This window comes from Poeciliopsis prolifica, unplaced genomic scaffold (genome assembly GCF_027474105.1).
Source record: "Poeciliopsis prolifica strain line A6 unplaced genomic scaffold, Auburn_PproV2 SCAFFOLD084, whole genome shotgun sequence".
Classification (NCBI taxonomy): domain Eukaryota; kingdom Metazoa; phylum Chordata; class Actinopteri; order Cyprinodontiformes; family Poeciliidae; genus Poeciliopsis; species Poeciliopsis prolifica.
In genome coordinates this window covers 1,003,608-1,024,667 of record NW_026562459.1, presented here as the reverse complement: position 1 = coordinate 1,024,667, position 21,060 = coordinate 1,003,608, and the positions used below count along the sequence as shown (strand labels likewise).

The 21,060-nt window shown below is 38.0% G+C and overlaps 1 protein-coding gene across 2 annotated transcripts in view; it reads left to right on the top strand.

The window, feature by feature from the left end:
• LOC129353128 (receptor-type tyrosine-protein phosphatase N2-like) overlaps positions 1–21,060 on the top strand; it is a 155,235-nt gene that overhangs the window by 76,717 nt on the left and 57,458 nt on the right. For both annotated transcript variants that reach the window (XM_055022351.1, XM_055022350.1), the window contains exon 12: positions 3,942–4,006. In XM_055022351.1, the coding sequence (XP_054878326.1) occupies positions 3,942–4,006 (65 nt within the window). The remainder of the gene's footprint in view (positions 1–3,941; positions 4,007–21,060) is intronic.

The following is a 21,060-nucleotide window of genomic DNA, read 5'->3' as shown; positions in this document are numbered from 1 at the left end:
ATTCAAGATGGGGGCGGCAGCGTTGACAAATGAAGTGCCTCCGTGTGTTTTGGAGGACAAATAAAGGACCCTTTTCTTTTTTAGAAATAAGATTTGCTCCATGTTTGTTCCCTTCAGGCTCAGTTTTTCACTGTGGCTTGAATGTTTCTAAGAATGTCGATGGAAGATGGAATATTCTTGAAACAGAAAAAACAGAATGATGTGAGCAAAGACCGTTTACCTTCAGCCTGCAGACCATTGCTGCTTCATTCCCATTTTGTCACATTACGGCTTATTTTCGCACCGCGCTGCTTGTCAGCCTGAAAGAAAAGTCACCGCTCTGTCTGATCACGGCACCTGGTCTGTTGCAGCCTCTTAAAAATGGATCCAATTTGGGTTTCGGCAGCGAGAGCTTGCTGGGGTACAAATGAGGCACCTCAGCTCGGGCGTCCACAAGCTGTGCTCTCATCCGACTTTGACTCATTTACAGTCTGCAGAAGAGAGGAAGAGCGGATGGTCCGAATAGCCGTTGGCTGCGTTTCGGGGAGACCGTGGCGTTTCGAGGTCCACAGACTTGTGGGCTAATTAAAAGGAGCTTGCGGCCTGTGATGTAGTCACGCTCACTGGCTGCTCTGGCCGCCACTCCAGGACGCCAGACAGACGGTCACATTACTGTGCAGTTTCCTCGTTCCCTCCGGATGAAAATCATGCTGAACATTCTCTCATGTTTGTGTCTGAGAATGTCTGATTCTGTAGCAGCCATTAAATGTGTGTGCATGTAGGTGTGACACTGTGTGGGAGAGAGCTTGTCTATTAAAGCTTGCCCAGCACTGAAACTTGAAGAGGTTTGGCACATTCAGTTGTGAAGATGCATCGAGGATCAAAGTCTTCTGTTGTTTCAGGGAGATGAAGGCTAAATCTGGCTCCCAGTTTTGCATCTATGACAGATTTTTAATCCTTTAAGCGATTTATCAAAGGGGCAGTTTTATGTAAAATTTACTTTTTTGAGCTTTCCACCACATTGTATTATTCCCTCGTCAAGAACATACCTGGACATGCATGATTGAGAAATCCTTTAATCTCCCATGACAACCATTCTTCTCTACAAAATGCGTCACACAGGAGCCCTGTCCCATAAATCCCCCATTCAGCTCCTTCAGACTAGCCAGCAGTAATTAGCAAACACCTGGTGGAACTGCGGAGCTCATTATAAGATCTACTCTTAAGTGAAACGCTGGTAAATAAGATGGATTTCTTTTAAGTTATATTTGAAATAAATAGCATTTTATAACAATATAAGTAAATATTAATATAGTTATTTGATTTTTCTATGAAATGCCACTCTGTGACTGGAAAACACATTTGTGATGACTTCTTGAAGGCGGAGCTTCAGTAAGAGCAGATGCCCAAACAAGAAACATTAAGTTACAAAGTCACTTTTTTTAATCAGATTTGATATTTTTATAATTTTTATAGCAACTGAAGCCAACATAGCTGATTCATTGTGCTGTAAAATTGTACTATTTGCCTGGAAAAATGTATAATACTTCCCCTTTAATGTTTAATAAAGCAACACTTCAGCACTGGCACAGACATTGTGGTACAGGAGCTCTAATATGCAGCATTTTGGTGTGATTGGACACAAAACCAATCACCTTTCATTGGTTTAAAAGCACATCACCTCTGCACTTCTGAATAGTCACTTGGGCGCACTTTAAGTCATTGGAGTTGGAGTAATTACCATGGAGAAAGTCTGGTGTAAAAGAATTATATCACCACAGCCGAAAAGTCATGTTTCCTGTAAGTAAAAGTCAATTAATAATTCATGCTGCCTTCAAGAGAGAGCTGATAGTTCATCACACAGAGCTGCTGTACTTCTCGGTGTGGGCTGAACTACTCAAGCGTGGCGTACTTCTGCCCACTTCCCATTTCTTGTTGCTACAAGGTTTTAATGTGAGAGGAATCTAAAATCGAGGCAAAAGGGAAGGAAAGCCTCAGCGGGTTGAAACGCCAAACCAGAAGTTTGTTCAGGTGTTCCCAGCGAACGGACGGACAGCTGACAACGAGAAACCAAGCCGGCTCCCATTTCTCACTGAAGGGAGTCTGCTGATGCCGAGCTTTGACAGAGCCATTCAGACATGTCGGCTTCCTGCGACATCGCAGACAATACCTTCATCCTACTTTGTCCAACATCTTACACGTGATTGACACTTGTTACTCAAACATTTCACTTTGTTGTAAATCTGCTGCATATTCTTCCAGCTTAAAAAGAAACGCTAATATTTTTGAAGCTGTTTTTATCCAGATTCATTAGATGCTAAATTGATTTATATATATATATATTTTTTTGTAAGGAGACACAGACCAGCCTATAAAGTTCACATCAATGTGAGAACAAGACTTTTTAAAACACATTTCAGAAGATTATTGATGACCTGCTTTATCCAAAACCAGCTCTATGGAGTTTTTGGGACTTTATACCCTAAAAAATTCCCAACTAAACTGAAACCATAACATAAACAGATGAAAAAAAAATGAAAGAAAAATTGAAATCTGCCATGAACTCGCAGTAGCTGGATCACTGTGTCCGCAGTGACCGACACAAACTGGAAAAAAGAAACAGAACCAACAAAAACTCAGATAATTCAAGTTGAAATGAAATGTGTATCCTATATAGTTTGAAGGAGATTCCTGGTGGATTTTGTTGTATTTTTGGTAAATAATCATTACACCCTTAAAGAAGAAAATAATCCCACCCTTGGCAACAGATTGTAATCTTCTCATGGTGGTTTTTAGACCGTTGGAACTGACTATACTTTGCCATTAGTACAGTATGTCATCTGATTTTCTCCAAAATACATTTTAAGGTCAAGACCTGCAATATCTGCACGCGTTGCATAAGGTTAGCAGAGAATCGTGCTCTGACAGATTGAAAGACTAATTGTTGAAGCTCTTTGGAGGAGTATGACAGCATCAAGACTTGCTATTTGCATATCCTTCATCTGCTTGGTGTGTCAACAAAGGAGGTTTGCTCTTTCCACTGCTGTATTCAGATGCAAAGCAAAGTGAATGTAATTATGTATGCTTTCTTTTTTTCAGAACATTTTGTTCTGGTTTTAATATGCTCTCTGTCATGAATTTCAATTGAAGTCTTCTTTGTTTCCTTCTTCTTTGTTTCCTTTACATTAATGGGTGAAAAAAAGACAAGTGTGCAGGGCATAATTGTATTTGTGTGGAAATGTGTTTTAATATTTGCCTGGCAGCAAGTTGGGTTAAAAATTCATATTTCATAAAGAGATGATTTGCAGCAGTAAGATCACCAGCACTGCAGAGGTGTTTCTGCTCTAATGTGGCAAATGTTTGGGAAAAGACCCAAAAGACGACATCACTGCGTTTAAAATCTGCTCCACAAATCTGAAGTTCAGCAGTTTATCTTCAGCAAAGAGAAATAATAAACACGAAGGAAGAAGAATACGACTTGAACAAATCAGTCAGAATATTCAACTCCTAGCATCAGAAAACTCTAGAATGTAAACGCAGACATTTCCTTCACCTGCGTCCTCAAATGAATGTTTTCTAAAGACTTCATTTCATATTCATTTCATCAGTAAATTTAACCAAGCAGGATTCCCAAAGCTCCAAGACAAACGAGCTTCAGCTTCTGCTTCTCCCCAGTGTGATTTAATGATCGTCAGGAAAATAAAAAGATTGATTTTTTTTTTTTTTCTTCAAGTTATTAAAGCAAAACATTCAAAAGTCTGTTTGGTAAATTTCCTTCAGCTGTTTAACACCAACAACAATATACACATGTATAAATGTAGCACATTTATGGTAACTTCAACGATCATTCAGTAGAAACAAGAGCAGGTCTGGACGAGTTCTTAAACTTCACCTTTTTAATATTCTGTTTTTACTGGAAACCCTCATTGTATTGAATATTTGTGTCTGTTTTCTGATTGCAGTTAAACAAAAAACTGATCTGGAGAAGGAAACTAAGCTCACCATCCTGGAGGCTGGAGTCGCTGATGTGAGTCCAACCTTTCACTTCCTGTTTCCTTTCATAATAAGACTCAGATTTAAATTATTTTACCCCGAAGGCACAAACTAGTGATTTAAGTATATATGGAATGTAGATAGAACGCTCAGATTGAATTTCTATTGAATATTGTTGAAGGAAGTGATTTTATTTTTGAGTCAGAAATGTGAGGAGCTTCAGATCACAACCCAAACAGCAGATCACAACCCAAACAGCAGGTGAGTGGCTGAAGACGAGCAAAAGTTTTTACTGTTATTGTAAAGCAGCACTGTTTTCATCCATGAAGCTGTTTGTCTGTGGGATTGGTGTTCGTATGAAAGCACAATGAAGTCTGACGTGACCTCAGTCATAACACCAGAGCAAATATAAAGTTATGTTAAGTATTTATTTTTTCATCCGGGATTCTCTAAAGCAAGTTGAACTTATTACACCTGAATGGAAAGTACTTACTCTCTCTTTGTTAGAGGTTATAATAGCATCATTAGTGATTCTTATTGGGAGATTACTAAATCTATATGATTATTTATTTATAGATCTTTATAGTATTATTAGTTTTACCTCTGAACCACTGACCACAGCATGAATAAAGCAACAAAATGAAAACCAAAGACTCTTAGAGTCCAGCTTCTCTCTCCTTCACGTTTCTCCTCTCATCTCCTGCACGGTTATTCTCCACCAGCTCAGCCGTAAATGGACTGCCGAGCGTCTGCTCTCCACTATTGATTCAAGAGTTATTTTGTAACGATGACGGCATGCTGTTTGCCGTGCTTGTATTGGAGAAGGGAGCAAGAAATGGTTTTAGAAAAGAAGGCTTGCCAGAGAAAAGAGAAAAGTTTGAGGGTAAGGGATGGACGGAGGGTCTGCTGAGGTGATCAATACCAGACAATTATTGCCAATCGACGGTATGTCGTAGGAGAGAAAACTATAGAAAGTCCCGTCATCTAAAGCTGCAAGACCAGAGCGAAGCAAAAATCTGCAGCTCCCAGCCTGCAACACAGCATCCATCATACCCCTCACTCTGTGTTTATTATAGTTTTATCACATACTGTAAAGTGAGAATATTAGCATACTTCATCACACTGACAGGTTGAAAATAAAACAGATGAGAAGTTAGTTTCAGCAGTGGAGAGGAGGCCATTTGTTCACTCGCAGATTTGCAAACTGAAACTAAAAAAAGGCCCGTAGCTTTGAGCGTGGGGTTTATTTGGCAAGCACATGGGTGAGTTGTCGTTTTCCTGCACGATAATGGCTTGATGTAGTAGTAATGTGAAAATGTGTTATTCCAGTGAAACGATAACGGGGTGAGCTGCATGCAATAAACCCGAAAAGACAAAACAGCTGAAAAGTAAAATTAATCATGATGGCTGTAAAAGTTTATGCACCTTAGAAAGAAGCCGTGGGTAGGAGACACCGGCTGAGAGGGAATCAACAAAACTGATGGACAATGTTTGTGCTCATCCACAAGAAATATGACAAAAGATCTACACTTAGAAAATGTCATATTTGACTTTACGTATTCGGCATCAGATTTCAGACTCGTAGTAAACTAAAATGTTATTCAGCTACAAGGTTTAGGTTCTGCATAAATATATTCTTTTCCCTCCAAAGAAGTGGTTTTTGTTTTGTTTTTTAATTTGCCTGATTAAAATGATTTTGCCTCATTTCTTGATTTCTACTTTTAATCTCCAAATTTCCAATTTACTGTGAGTTGTGCGGATGTATGTATGTCTTTAAAAGTTTTTTCCTTTCCAATCTAAACATTAATTTCTATCCCAGGCATCACAAACGTTGGCATCGGTGAGCGGCTTTCAGTTAATTTTATGGAAAATGTGCAGCAAGTGTCTACTTTTTTTTTTGTTTTGTTTTCAATGTGGATAATGATGACACACAGTCAGAACTGGCAGCAGATGAGTTTTAGAAATCAACCATGCTGTCACGTTTGAATAATTTTCATGTCTTGCTCGATATTCTGAGAGTGACTCAGCAAATCTCCTGCTGTTCATGATTTGTGACGCCTCTCAGATTTTTTTCCAGACAGTTACTCTGAAATCTGTCATTCAGGTTTTTGTCCTGTTCCACTTGGAGTCTTGAGTATTTTTTGTTGTGTGGACTTTGTACTTGTGTTGTCCTGAATTTTTGCCTCCAAGCCGTGAGCGGCTTGCCTAAAGAAAAAAGTCACTGAAAATTGTTATGCAGAATGTGAGTCTGCATGCATGCTCCTATATTTGATTAAATTATATAAAGTTTGTACAATATGATGAGCTTGCAGACTAAAGTGACAGAAGAAGCTGATTTCCCTTTTCTTTGACCTTCTTCCTTCAATTTATTCATTAATTTCCTTTATGGAATCATTTGGGCTTCCGATCCATTTCAATTGTAAATGGTGACATTTTTGCATTCCATTTTTTATTTGTTTTACAATTGAACTTTTGATTCAATTGTAAATAATTCTGTTTTCTTATCGGCCACATCTACAGTCAAAGTTCAGTTTTGTGTTGACGCTTTTTATGAAGTTGGAACTATTATAATTATGAATGACAGAAAATTACACATTTTAAAGGCTAAAACAAAATGCTAAGTTTCCGAAACTCGACATTTTGTTCCATTACCTTGATTGAATATAATGTGGTTATTTTTTCAGCGACTGAGGCTGTGAGGTAAACAAATGTTCTGAAATCATCCTCATTACCAACTAGATAGTTTATGCCCTGGAACTAATAGCACGTAAGAATAAAACAGGACTAGAAAAATTCACAAAGATGCTTGCTTTGTTTTATAGGCTGGATTAAAAAAACACATTAGTTGAACTAAAATTAATAAGTTTACTCCCATTTTTGCATCAGGTCACATTTTTTCTCCAGTTACAAATACAAAAAATGTAAAAATAATCAAAAATATGGAAAAAAAATATTCTCCTCTTCAAGCACCTGGTCTGTTAATCCGATTATGGTAAAATTATAATAGCAGCTTCTGACTATATCAAAAAAGATCATGTTCAGGAGAGCATTACTGAAATAAAAGGCAATTCAGAGGATTTCATTGAATTGCTACAGGTAGTAAAAAGTAGCGGAGAGCAGATCATATTTATATAAAAACTATAACTTATTCATTTGACCATAGAGAGGATTGGATAGAAAATGTTCTTCACCATCTATATATAAACCACCATCTTTTACACTGATCTGAGTTTTATTCTGTGAATACAGGGCAGCAGCAGCATGAATGTTGGCAGATTTCACTTTGAAGGATGTTTAACAGCTCATTCAAAATGAGCTTTTTGCAGTACACTTTTTAGAAATGGTTAGGGTTAGGGTTAGGGTTAGGCAGATACTACCTATTTGTAGTATCTGCAAATAGGTATCTGCAGACCTATTTGCAGATACTACATGCATGTAGTATCTGCAAATAGGTCTGTGAATGTGTCTCTAAGGTTTAGATTTTATGGTGAAATACTGTAAATACACAAATATTAGCACGATTTAAACTCGAACCCTTTACACCATCAGACCTCCTCAGACTTTATGCAGACTGACTTGCTCTTAATTTGTCAAATATTTGGTATACAACAAAAGCATTTTGTTTTAGGTTTTAAGAGTTGCTATAAAGATATTTATTAGTAATATAACCCAAGAATTGTAAGCAATACCAAAATTTGACCAAACTGGGTGGAGAAGGGACCCTGACGACAGCAAACTCAATTTACACACTCAATTTATCGCAAAATTACCTTTCAAATAAGACAGAAAGTGTCATATTTAGTTTGTAGTTTATAGTTTTTTGATATTTTGCATTCCTGTGGTTTCATCCCTGTCTGGAGAATATATTGTGTTGAATAAAATCTGAATGTATCGGTGGTTGTTTTGCTCTAGCCACAATGAAAAAGCTCCGTGATGATTTTACTGCCTGTGGTTTCGAAGGTTGGGATGATGGTATCTGTTGTAATGACACACTATTGTTGTTTGCAGCATGAAAGCAGAGCTGGATTTGAAAGAGCATATTCATAAAGCATCGAGACCTGGATCAAGGCTGTCTGTTCGCCATGTCGCTCTGCCCTACCTGCAGTTCTTGTCACAAAGAAATAAATAAATAATCGAAACCCAAAACAATGACATGCAGACAGAATGCAAAGGAGACCGAATGTACATGGGATTTAGATCTGTGTGTGGTGGAGTGAGAGTGACCCTGAGTGTTTTGTGTGGGTGTTTTTATCATTTTTTTCACATGCACTCTGCACTCTTTTATCCTCGTGCTTTGCTTTCTGTAGATATTCAAATGGGTTCATGCAAAAATTAGATGGAGAGGCTGTTGAAGTGTTGGTTCTCCTTTCTGTCTGCAACCAAAAAGTCTTTGATATGATAATGGCAGCTCGCCACAGGGGCACTAAAGGCCAGATGCATTCAGAGATTCAACCCAGGTGTCTGTCAAATTCTGAGCTCTACCTGCTTACAAGACACAGAAGGAAGCAGTCTGAAACATCAGTTTTCTGTTAGTTTCTCAAAATCTTGTCTTATTTTGTGCCAATCTGCACAGTTTTCCTGTGAAATGAGAGCCACTCTAAACCATAACGATACGTAACACTTTGTAAATGTTACACCACTGTTTGTTTACCAATTAGCTGCTGAGAAGTTGTTGATGTATGCCAAGATTTCTGCTGATAGCTTTTTGGGAACCAACTTATTAATGCTAAATTCAATAAAATTATTCATAAACTAGAGAAATGTGAACAATTTTACAGGCTTTATTAAGAGCACTGGGTTTTTGCTGGAGCTCATGAGGTTTTTTTTGCCTGATCTATTTGAAAATGGTCAGGTAGTGTTGATGTATAAACGAAGTGGACTGCCTTCTCACTATTGTTCTGCACCTTTAGCAAAATGGCAACTGTCTTATGATCATCTTCAACCCATGAGGTAAAATGTATAAAGATTAATCAGGCGTTCTGAGCATTTTCTGTAAGTCCATGCAACTTTACATTTCTTGTTACAAATGTCTTCATTTCCAACAATCGGACTGGGTGTTAGGATGCTTGGTAACTAATGCACAGCTGTTAGTGTGGCAGAGTAGCTGCTCTGCATCCTTGTGAAGGTTTGTGCTAACTTGACTGTTTCTGCACTAAAGTACAGAGTCATAAAAACATATTTTTTGCAGACAAACATGTGGACTTACACGGGTTAAGTAACCAGAGTGACTGATGGTCGTCTCCTCCCAGAATTCCTTCTGATGTGTTGTAGTCATCATAATCTGCTGTCTTATCTAGCTAGCTTATCTCCTTGATGTCTCCCATGATGTTGGAGATGCTGGAATGGCAGACATTGATTTTGGGACATAAATATCATAAATTGACTTGAGTGATTAATCTGCAGGCTGCCTGGTTGTTAGTATAGACGGTTTCTGAACCCGTCTGGCCCAATCGGAGCAGGAACGCAGACCTGGTTGCAGCTGATCTACCATTAGCGCATAAAAAGGATGTGATAAAAAAAGCCGACTTACGTTTCATAAATATGGAAGTACTATTTGTTCTCCATGTTCTTTGTTTACTTAGAAGACTGCGCAAGTTCCACGCCGTCTTTCTTCTACCTGTTCTGCATTCTACTCAGCAGGTTCAGCTCACACTGTTGTGACTGTGAGCTATGCTTCTGCAGACCAGCTTGTTGCTTTCAGAGGCTGACGGGCGCCCGCTGGTCTTTCTGGCAAACAGCCTGGCACAACAGACATCTGCTGTGCAAAGCTCACACCTCCTTTTCTTTGTGGCACAGGTGCTAAATAGGCTGTTAGGCTCAGTGCAGGTCACCTGGATAGTTGAAGTAGGAAATAAAAAGCCTTATTTTCAATGCAGGGAGAATATTTTTTTTTCTTTCCTCACGTAACTTGCTTCAAAGAGGCTGTTCAAGCTGAAAAGGTGTGTGTAGAGGCAGCAGGATGGAGCCTTGTATTATAAACCTGCAGACTCGGTGGAGTGTCTTGAATATTAAACTGTGATTTTAGCTGGACAATGCACAGCATTAACACTTCCTGTAAATGCATCACTGAGCAAATGGTTTGGTGATCTAAAATGGCCTGTCTCATCAGTAACGAGTCACGCTTGATTGACCAGGAGTATCTTGGGTTGGTAGGAGTCTTATATTGTGGTTAGGTCGCTAAATAATTACAATGTCACTGTGTTGTAAGAAGGCCTTCAGCAATTACATCCAAAGTTACCTGCATGCATAAATAAATGCATCAGGATTTAATCATGCGATTTTGACATGTCAGGTTGAGGACAGCGACAGCTTTGGACTGTGGTTTAGAATATCTTTGGGTTTGAATTTTTCTCAGAATTCTGACATTTGGTTTTTAGAATTGTTACTTTAATCTCCTGATATCAAAAGTCAGAACTCTGATTTTTGTAGTTTTGAGTCTAGATGGACATCTTTGATTTAAAAAAAAAATCTTTTTAGGCTTTTTGCATTAACCCCATAAAGAAAATCGAGACCAACCAACCACTTTTCAGTCATCAAATTTGAAACAACAGAACAACACTCAGAAATGAAAATGTGCAGAAGTGTGAGTTATGCAAGTATTTGTCATGAGCTGTTTTTTTTTTCCACTGAACACCTGCTTTGCTTAAATCCTCCGGTTTTCCACCCGCAGCGTCATTCTCCACGCACTGCGTTGCATCTGCAGCTGAAGGTTCCTGCTAGCTGGGAGGCTGCTTGCTCATCTGCATAGCTCATACCGGACTCTGGCCGTCTGACTGGAAGACACAGGCCGCTGTGCTCCACAGGTGGGCATGAAAGGGTTTGTTAGAGCCTGCAAGGCCGAGCCGTAATCACCGCCGCCCACAACAGCAACCATTACAAGCTCACCGGAATATTTCTGCCTCCCTGCCACCCTGCAGCTGACAGAGCTGATGTGCAGCGGTGGAGTGATCTGTTTGTACAGCTGTGGTGTGGGTGTGTGTGCAGGCGGTAATGGACAGAGGTGCCTGTGGAAATGTAGAATGCATCTATGTGCATAAAGGCAAACTTTACTGGAGAACAGTAGGCATGTAAACAATTCAGTGAAACGAATGGAGGGATCATAAATACAAGCTGGGAAAGTGATTCAAGTTTTCATTTAATTTTATTTTTTAACTTTAAAATGTTTGTGTTTATGCAATAAAATTGCATTGACATAATTTTTGTGTGTTATTTTGGAAAAAGATATTCAGTGAATAAGTTCTGAATAGTGAAATTAGCTGCTCTGAAATTCATGCATTGAATATGTGCAGCATTGGCTGCAATCACTATTCAATATTTGCTTTAATCTTGCAATACTATTAAGTTATCACAAATGGATTAATGTTTGTTAGTGCAGCTTTTTGGGCTTAATAAAATATTAAAGATATATTGATCCACTAAATCCTGATACCAACATAATTCAAATTCTCATTTCGAAAAGTTCTTTAAGACTTCAAGCTTTCATTTAAACAAAAAAGTAAAAAAAAAAATCTTCTGGTTTTTAGTTTTTGTATCTGCAGCTTATGCCATTATTTATTTACTCATGTTTTTTTTTTTTTGGGTGGAGGCGTTGCATGTTGGAACCATTGTTCTCTCTGGTTTTGGATGCTGTGCAGCTGGAAGGATCTTTGCTCTCACTTTTTTACTCTATAACACTCGATGCTTAACCTTTGCAACAAGGTGTTGTTTTTACGACTGGGAGCAGCTGATTAGCATCTCAAACGCTCAAATAATTCCTGAACTATGACCCCGAATTCAAGGGGAGTTCAAAGGAGACAAAGAGAAAGTTCAAACCATCTCTGTTTATCATAACGGGCTTGAATCACATCCTCAACTACCTCTTCCTGGTTTTCTAACCAGACAGAGATTTAAAGTGGAGCAGCAAAAGCAACTGAGTCAGATTAGCAGTACTTAATAACTGATGGTGTCAACCAGAACTTGTAACTTTGGAATCTTGTCTCTGCTGCCTGAAAGCAACAGTTATTAATCAGAGGCTACGTCAGGTTTGCCGCGAGACTGACTGCTACTGGCCATTCTTACTTCACCATCCATTACGACTCATTGAAGATACAAAGATATGAGTTACGATGTTTAATTTCACTTTAACATGAGCAAAAAAAAAAAAAGTTTAATCAGTTTCAAACATGATGAAAACACATGGCACACTCCAGCAGCGTTATCATCTTTCCTATTACAGTTTTCTCTCTGAATTTAGTATTTTTCTAGATCATCTGTTTCTTGGTCAGTCTGCTGTCTGCACCTCATCACAGTTTGGGTCACAGGGCAGAAGATACATTAGGGAACCCCAAAGATCTCTACCCAGCAACACTCCATCACATTCTGGGTGATCTGAAGGAGCTCTAGAGCTTGAAGGGATAGATGTTCCCTACAGTGAGTTTCTGGAGTCTCCCTCAGTAGGATGAGCCTGGAAAACCTCCAAAGGGAGGAACATCAAGGTGCCTTATAAGAGCTGCGTTCTTACATGGCAAATTGGTCTCAGGGGAGGGAGCGATCCAGTCAGCTCTGACAGCGGGCCGTGTAGGTTGGTGAACCTTGCTTGCACGAAGAGGGCCGGGGAACCAACATGGGGGAGGAGAACACACCCGATTGCTCGATGGTCAGGCTTTGACTCCTGGAGCTTTTCTCCACCCAAACAACTGAATAAACAGAAACGTTGGAGTTCATTTAGAAAGTTACTGTTGGTTTTTGACTGCTCTCATTTGATTAAGGAGTGGCTATTATTCTTTATAGTGATAGGAGTGAGACAATTTGATCTGTTAATGAGTTATAAAAAAACTTGATATAAATTATAATTCTATCCTGAATTGTTGGTTCATTCTTGTCTTCTGTGTTTTGTAGTTCCTGAAGTCCAGCTTAAGTTGAAGTTTTTCTCTTTGACATAAAAGTTGCTTAGAAACAAATTCCTCCTAAATTCAGAGTTCAGTTGTTCAGCCAAAAAAAAGAGCTGAAGTTTTGATACTTGCCTAAAATGTGTGAAAAAAGTCAAAAGAATAGCTTTGACAGACCTTGAGAAAGTCTGGAAAACTGTTACGATAAATTTAAAGATCTGTTTGCTTGGACACAAAAATATAAAGACCTTTTTACAGAACCTGCAAACTATTAAAGCACATTATTGTTTATATAATAATAATCTTTTTTGCTTATTTCAGTTTGTTGCACTGCATTGGCCATAAATGTTTGCAGTTCAGCTTAAACACAGCTGAATGGTGTTTTTATGTATTTCAATCAATGTTCAGTGAAGCCACAATTAGCAGGGTGCTAAATGTTCACATTGGAGTTAATTATGATCTTGGTTGCGTTTGCTCATGTCTGCAGTCAGGGCATTTTAAATGACCTGTCATTGTTCACTTTGCTCTCATCAGTTTTTCGTCTTCTGCTGAGCAGCTATGGACTGCTTTATACATTTTACGTCAGGCTCTCACATTCCACTTTGCTAATGTAGCCGTTTGATTTGCAGCATGAACAGCTTCCTGAGTTATTAACACTAATCTATTCTCAGGTTATCACATTACTGTCTGCTCCTCTGTTTTCCTGCTGAAGACAATTGGTAAAGATTGATATCTGTATTGATGATGGTTAAGTTATTCACTCTAATGGGTCTAATCTGATTCACCATTCGACCTTTTGGTACTTTAACCAATAAAAACAGGCTTAACTACACCTGTAGTGGGATTACAAAAAAAACAACAACAAACAACTGAATATCTTTCCATTATGTTTTAGAAATATGTTCTAATGGTGATGCTCATCTATTGGGTTAAAGGCAAACAGGTAGAACATTTTAATGTCAGAGTCATTAAAACCAAACGTTAGTATTGGTGTTCTTGAACTCTGATACACTCAGCCTTTTTTTCACAGAATTTAATTACCTTTGATAAATGTGTATTTTATTTTATTTTAGAAAGCTCAGTTTTGGAAAGACCTGTAAGGTTGGATAAAATCTTGAGAAACAGGCAATACGTGCCCTGAACTAAAAGAAATTCAAGACCAGATCAGAATAATATGAATAAATGTGTTCAATTTGCTCCTCATTTATAGGAGCATTTGAGCTCAAATATTGTTTTTAATTTGTTATTTAAGTTTTTCAACCACCAGATTGGGGCAGATTGCTGGTTTTCAGTTTTTCAGAGTTTCAGGAACTTGTGATCAATCATGAAGCTTCTCTGGAAATATGGACTGAATCAGATACACTCTAATGTAAATGTTGATACTGGTAAAAATGCTGCTATCTTCCCAGATCCCACTGGAAAAACAGACTGTAGATCTCAACAATGAAATGATAAATAATGACATGTGTCATTTATAACCTAATAAATGTAACAAACAATGAACTGTAGGAAAATTTAATCTGATTTTATCAATCAATAATGTTTAGCACCCTCTTTGCACCAGAAAGACTCAGAGTTTTCAAAGTATGACCTCCCTGCCAGGCTGCTAACATTTCTGTCCTGCTAATCTGTTTTTATGTTGCCAGATGCAGGAGATATAGAGGGGCAACAAGTGCATTTTCTAGATGATAAATCAAAACAAAGCAACCAAACTTTGTTTTCTTTTGGACGGCTGATGTTAAAGTTGTTAGAACTGTTTAGCCTTTTCAGAGAGGTTTATTATTGTGACAGAATAGCACAAATGGACGTCGTTAAGTGTCTTTAAGCTTTTAGACGGACTCAACAGAGTCTTCACCTGACCTGAAATGAGTTTTGAATGCAACCATTTCGTTGTTGAAAAGTGTACATTATCATCTGTGTACTAGATCTTGACTTCATTACGAAGCTCAGGGTGAAACAAAGTGAGTGGTAATGCTGTGAAAATTCAGTTTTTATGCTTTTCTTGAACCACTAAGACATCACATCTGTAATGGTCTTTTTTTTAAAAGACAGTTTAATGCACTGGACATTATTGCACTCCAACTACCTCCGCTGCTGTTTCCCGAGCAGTTTTGCAACTTTAAAAGTGCTCTCCAGGCAAACAACACAGTGCCAAATAATGTTTTCGATCGAGCAATCTCCCACAGGTCTGACCTTGGCAGCTTTTATCAGGTGATGAATACTTTCAAAAGATTGCAACGGCTGGTTTATAGCCGGCCTCCATCCAAATACTGCAATTCTCTCTGCCTTAACCTTCCTGCCAATAAAAAGGAAGATAATACTTGATTGTAGATTTCATCGCATTGATAGTTTCATCTAAATTGGAAAAAAAAGAGAAGAACATTTAACTGTTGATGGAGCTTTATCTGCTATCTCTTAAAGGACATCTGTGGCTCTTCCACATTTAAATTCCCGTTCCCGGACACATTCTGCCTTTTCTCTGTTGGACCCGAATGTTTGCAGCAGTAAATAAACCGTTTGTGTTTTGATAAAGCTTAAACAGCCAGTATCGAACATTCAGCAGCCATGAAATGAGAGCAGTGATCAGCGTGATGGATGACTACCTGTCTTCTAGGTGTCTGTCACAACCCAGTGATTGCCGTCAATTAGAAAACTCCACGAGGGAAGGCTGATTAGAGAATTAACTGGAGGAAAGATAAAGGCTTGCTTGGCGATGATTCTTCTTGTTTACCTGATACTTACCAATAGAAAGCCAATTACTTTATTTCAAAGTTTACTTCAGATAAACTCTAAAGGACAAGATGTGAATTCTTCTAAAATAAATCAAACAACAGGTTAGTTGGCTTGCTTGTAATTGTTTTTCTTGGAATTTCAACAGTTGAATAATTGATTTTGATATGGGTACGTTTCATTGACAGCCTTCACTCTTTGTATTCCCTTGAAAATGTTGTCTTACTGAAACTTTGAACTTTCCAAAAAGCTGTTACTATTTCCTAGTAGACCATTTTGTCTTGATCAAAAGACATTGAAAGCTCAAAGGAATGAAAGAGAGCAACGTTCAGCTTTCCTGATGCCATTGAATTTTGAAATTTGCTCTCTGCTTGCTTTCTGGTTCCTCTGATTCCTGAAGGTAAATATTCTTTCCAATCTCATAGGCTCGCAGCTAATCTGCAAACAAATAATCAAATATCAGTGGAAACATTCAAAAAGCTGATCAGCAATGGACTGATTTCCACTGATTTAAGGAGGTACATTATAGCGCCACGCTGCTGCAACTTCAACCTGACAAATTTGCTGTATTGCCTGTAACACATTGATAAGGAAGTTTGTGAAGAAAGAAACTGTAACTCTAAAAAAAAAAAAAACAGTTTCTGGCAACAGTGTCTGGCTAAATCATGAAGCCAGAAACTTTGCCAAGCCTACCGACTGAGCTGTGATAGTTTATCGTGAAATTAGAGGTTTAAAGGATTGTACTTGCTTTCTTTGGAAAACAACTAAACTCTTTGAGCTGCATTCAAAGGAATACAAGTGGTGGTGTTTACTGCTGAATATCAAGATTCATTTCCTCTTCTTTTCAGCGTATTTGATCCTAAGTTTTATGTGGCGCCTCCTTACGAACGAGGATAATAAATGATTCAACTAAAGATTTGCCTCAGGATAGAAATTTCACTTTAGCTGAAAGGCAAGAAATTTCATTGGATGAAACAGTCATAACTCACTTTCATATAATAAATGTGATTTCATTCACTATTCTTTCCTGAAGTTGCTGCGAGCTGCCAAAACTAAAACAAGATTAAAACAAGAAGCACGACCAGATTTATGCTCGTCGTCAGTTTGCCAGACTGATGCGATCGAACCCAATGACGTAAATCTTGGATCATTAGAACTTGAAGTTTATTCCTTTGTAATGTATTCTGTTTTAGAGCATTAAAAGCCAAACAGTCCCCTCTCTGGGGATCGCTCAATTGAATTTTCAGCTTCTTCCATCATTCCAGCCCTTCTCTGGCTTGGATCACACCAAAGAGTCTGGCTGTAAATCTCTCACCACCTTGTCCTGACACTTTTTCTCTCAGCGACTGCTGGCCGCCGGCACGTGCGTCTCATTAGCATTGGCTCAGTTTCCCCAGATTAGCAATAATTAAACTGTGAAATTGGAGCCGTTACCTTAAACTGGGTCGCAGCTAGGACGCCACGAGCGGCGTGACATTGCTGGGCAGGACGCTGGTGGGGGAGGAGGGGGAAGACGGGAAAGGCTGGCAGACTGGCTTCCTGCCACAGGTCCTCCCCTCTGCTCTGAGAAGCAACAGACGGTCAGTTCATGAGAAAGGCTTGCCAAAGAGCAGCCTCGACCGAGACGAACTCAAAGCGTTATCTATTCAAATCTCTCTAAAGAAAGAAGGTCACTAAACTTCATGATTCAGTTATCCAAACAGAGACATGTTCAAACTGCTTCTGGTCTTTTTTTCATGTGTTTCAGTCCATATCTTTAGAGACATTGTGAAAATATTCACAACAAAGTTCTAACATTCACATTTTCCTTCTGTTTTTGGAATCTTTTAGATCATAAAACACATAACGTTTACCTGATGCAAAACAAAAGGCAGTTTTCCAATATTTAAAGATATAATTAAAGGTGCTTTCTGAAACTTTCATGTTTCAGCTGAAATGTTTAATGCCATTATTGTCCTCAGCCTGTCTTAGTTTATGACCTCAAGTCTCTGTTTCCGTTACAAATGTATGCACATCGTTCCACTGATGCCGAGACAATAGTTTCATAATGTCTGTGTTTACATTAAATAAGTAACAGAATTAAAATCACACATCTAACAAACATGGGTTATCATTAAAAAAAACGACACACCTGCATCCTCTTACCACTTCATGCCGTCTTCTTTGTCTTTTCCACCAGCAATAACATCGGGTTGTTGGTCACATGACTTGTGTGATGCGTAAAATGTTTTGCGAAATACATTTATTTTGCTGCGCCCATGAGCACCTCCTCATCCGAGTGCAAAGACTTGACAAAAATTATGTTTTCTTTTTTTTTCTTTTTCCAAAATTGACAAGGTTACATTTAGTAAGTTTGTTTATAATTTTGTCATTTTAAGGCCAATGGAAAAACAGCCAGTGTTGCTAATGTTTGTTTGTTACTCTAAAATTGTGCTGCTTGATTTTCTGTGCTCATTCCTCCCTGCCAGGCCATTTTTGTAATTAATAATTTATTCTTTATAGCTCACCTCATTAAATGAAACCCATAGAAAATTGAAAACTTCAATAATATGATTTCAAGAAAACATTTCAATATTAATGCCTTCATTTCCAACAAATTATGTAAGCAAAAGTTAAAAACAATGGTGGGTCGACTCTGACAAAAACTTGTGTTTTTTCTTGCAGGCCTTTAAGGTTCTGGATTGATCCTTTTTTACGAAAAGGTCAATCTTATTGGTTTTCTATAGGATTCAGGTATGGAAACGCCATTAGGGTACTCCAGCCTGCTTAATGATTTTTTTAAAAAAAGAAAAATATTTCACTTTCATGTCATAAATGTGGAAAAGCATTAAGATCCCCTATCCTCTTTAATCCACTTCTGTTTTCCATCTTTTTTCAGGTTGCTCTGCCTTTGAACATATATAGTCTTTAGAGCACTTTGATGTTTTGTTTTAAAAATGCATTTTGTTGTTTTTTTTTGTTTCAGCCTCCTCCAGCCGGAGGTCTGACTTGTTTGTCTCGTCTGTTTTTCTTCTCTGAGAATATTTGATGTAAAGTAGGACACAAACCTCCTGTAATATAGATGCAAAAGATTTGATGATACAACAGAAACGTGTTTTTTACATTTAGCCTGGACGTCTGAGTTACACTGACCAGAAGCAAGATAAGAAGTTTACCATAAAAATAATTGGTAGAGTAATGACTTAAATAAGGTAGTTAAGTAATTCCAAATGTATAAAACAATAGTAAATAGTTCTTGAAATGGTTATATTAACTATTACATCATTGTTTCTGAGTAGAATAGAATAACATGGAATAGAAATATCCTTTGTTCTCCCACGGTGGAGAAATTCTGGTGTGGCAGCAGGACATTGAGGCATGTACGTTCACACAAAGATAAAGTACAAAATATAGAAAACAATAAGAGTATTATAGGGCAGAATTACAACACAATGTGTGATTATCAAAAGAATACCAAATGACTGTGCAACTAAGCAGAATAATTTACAAAAAGTCATGTGTATTTGAATTTAAAAAAATTTGCAACATATGAAAACAGATGCAAATACCAGCAGAACTGTTATTTTACATCAATAAAACTGCGCCTGTACCAACAGAGATGAGTTTGTTGTTTATTGAGTCTATCAGCTGCTGGGAGGAAGGATGTGTGTTGATGCTGCTTTGTACACTTAGGATGTAGCAGCCTGTCACTGAAGCAGCTCTGGAGCTGCAAGTTTAAATTGTGAATAATAGATAACTAAATGTGTCTGAGCGAAGCTCCACCACTTGAGAACTTTGCTGTTTTGCTTTTATCTGATCCAGAGTTATTGTGGTATCAGCTTTTCTCCAGGATGAAAGCTTGATTGGAGTGACAAAGGACATCCGACCCGTCTGGCTCTGGCTGTCATTCCATTGATAAAGCTGTTGGTGCGTATCGTTTTCTGATAAGCAGTCTGGGATTTAATTCTTATCACAAAACCATATTTGATTCATATCACACATGTAGAGTAGTAATTGCTATTCAAGTTGAATAATAAATATGTTTAATTGCAGTTTCTTGTAAATAATTGAAAAAAGAAACTTCATTAACATTATTGGATTATTTCATGTCTTCTAAATGTTTTAAATGAGCACTTTCAAATTTTTTAAGGTTAACCTTCACTGTTTGCTGCAGAACAGCTGCATACAGCAGCTTTGTAAATCAATCACATATCTATTTGTAACACAGGGGAAGGAAAACAACCTACAGGGTCTGGCAAGCAAATGTAAAAACAGCTTTAATGACGGGAGAAAAGTCATGGTTATCGCCTTCTTCCTTAATCTGCATCTTGGAGGAAAATAACCCTCAATTTATTTTGCAAGGCTCCGAAGCGGCATCCTCCAAGCGGAGAAGATGGCTGATAAAGGTGAATGTTGAAGGAGATCCATCCTTCTTGGCCTTTCTTCCCAACCTCCCTCCCTCTATCTTTTGGAACCAGATAGTACGTATTATTTGAGGAAGTAGAAAAACAGAGATGAAACCATTTGCATCTCCTAAGTACTAAGTTTGTTCATTTGAACATCTGCAATTTTAAATTAATTCTACTACTTATTCTGAGGGCGACTCTATTTTTGGTCTAGTTTCTTGAGCAAATATCTCAGCATGCTTGAAATAAGATAAAATTCACTTGAAAGTAACTTTTCAGATATAGAACCTTGAGATAAGTCAATAATACTTAAATGTGGAGGAAAAAGTACAAATTTCACTGGCAGATTATTTCACTTATAGCATGGGGAAAAATGTCTAAAGGGAAAGACATTTTCACTGCTAATGCAATATTAAAATCAATATTAAGTAGTTGTTTACTTGACTAAAGCTCCTGCAACTTGCAGAAGTTACTTGTCTGTAAGTTTCTCCAGACAAGAGAAACACATTTTTGTCAACATGTGGTGATCAGCCTGTAGCTTTTATGACGATGCTTTTCATCACTAGATTCATTTTGTTGGACCTGGTGTCTTTCATCTTCCTCTTGACAATACAGCATATATTTCCCATCAGGGTCAGGGAAGTTTGTTGGACAAAGAAACACAGATAGCATCGTAACGGCAGGTATTCTTACTTTTGGCAGTGTGGGCAGGTACCAAGTCCTGCTGGAAGATGGAAGTAGCATCTCCATAAAGCTTGTCAGTAGAAGGGAGGAAGTATTTAGTTTACATAAACAATTCAATAATTTGTGTGTAATCAATCTATATAAATTTGAATTCCATTATCTTGTATAGATAAATTAAACATGGAGAAATAGATAAGTATATGCAATTGTAATGGTTTGGCTATGTAACACTTCTAGCCAATCAAATCTGTGTAGATATTGAGGACTTGTTTACAGATCCAAGGCGGGGAGAGAGTGTATCTTTTGCCGGGTGGCCCGTAAAACATTTACTTATTTGAGCAAACGAGCGACAGACGTTTTTATGGCGAGGACATTCTCTCTGTACTTAATGGTGGGGAACAGCAGCGAGGACACGGCGCCTT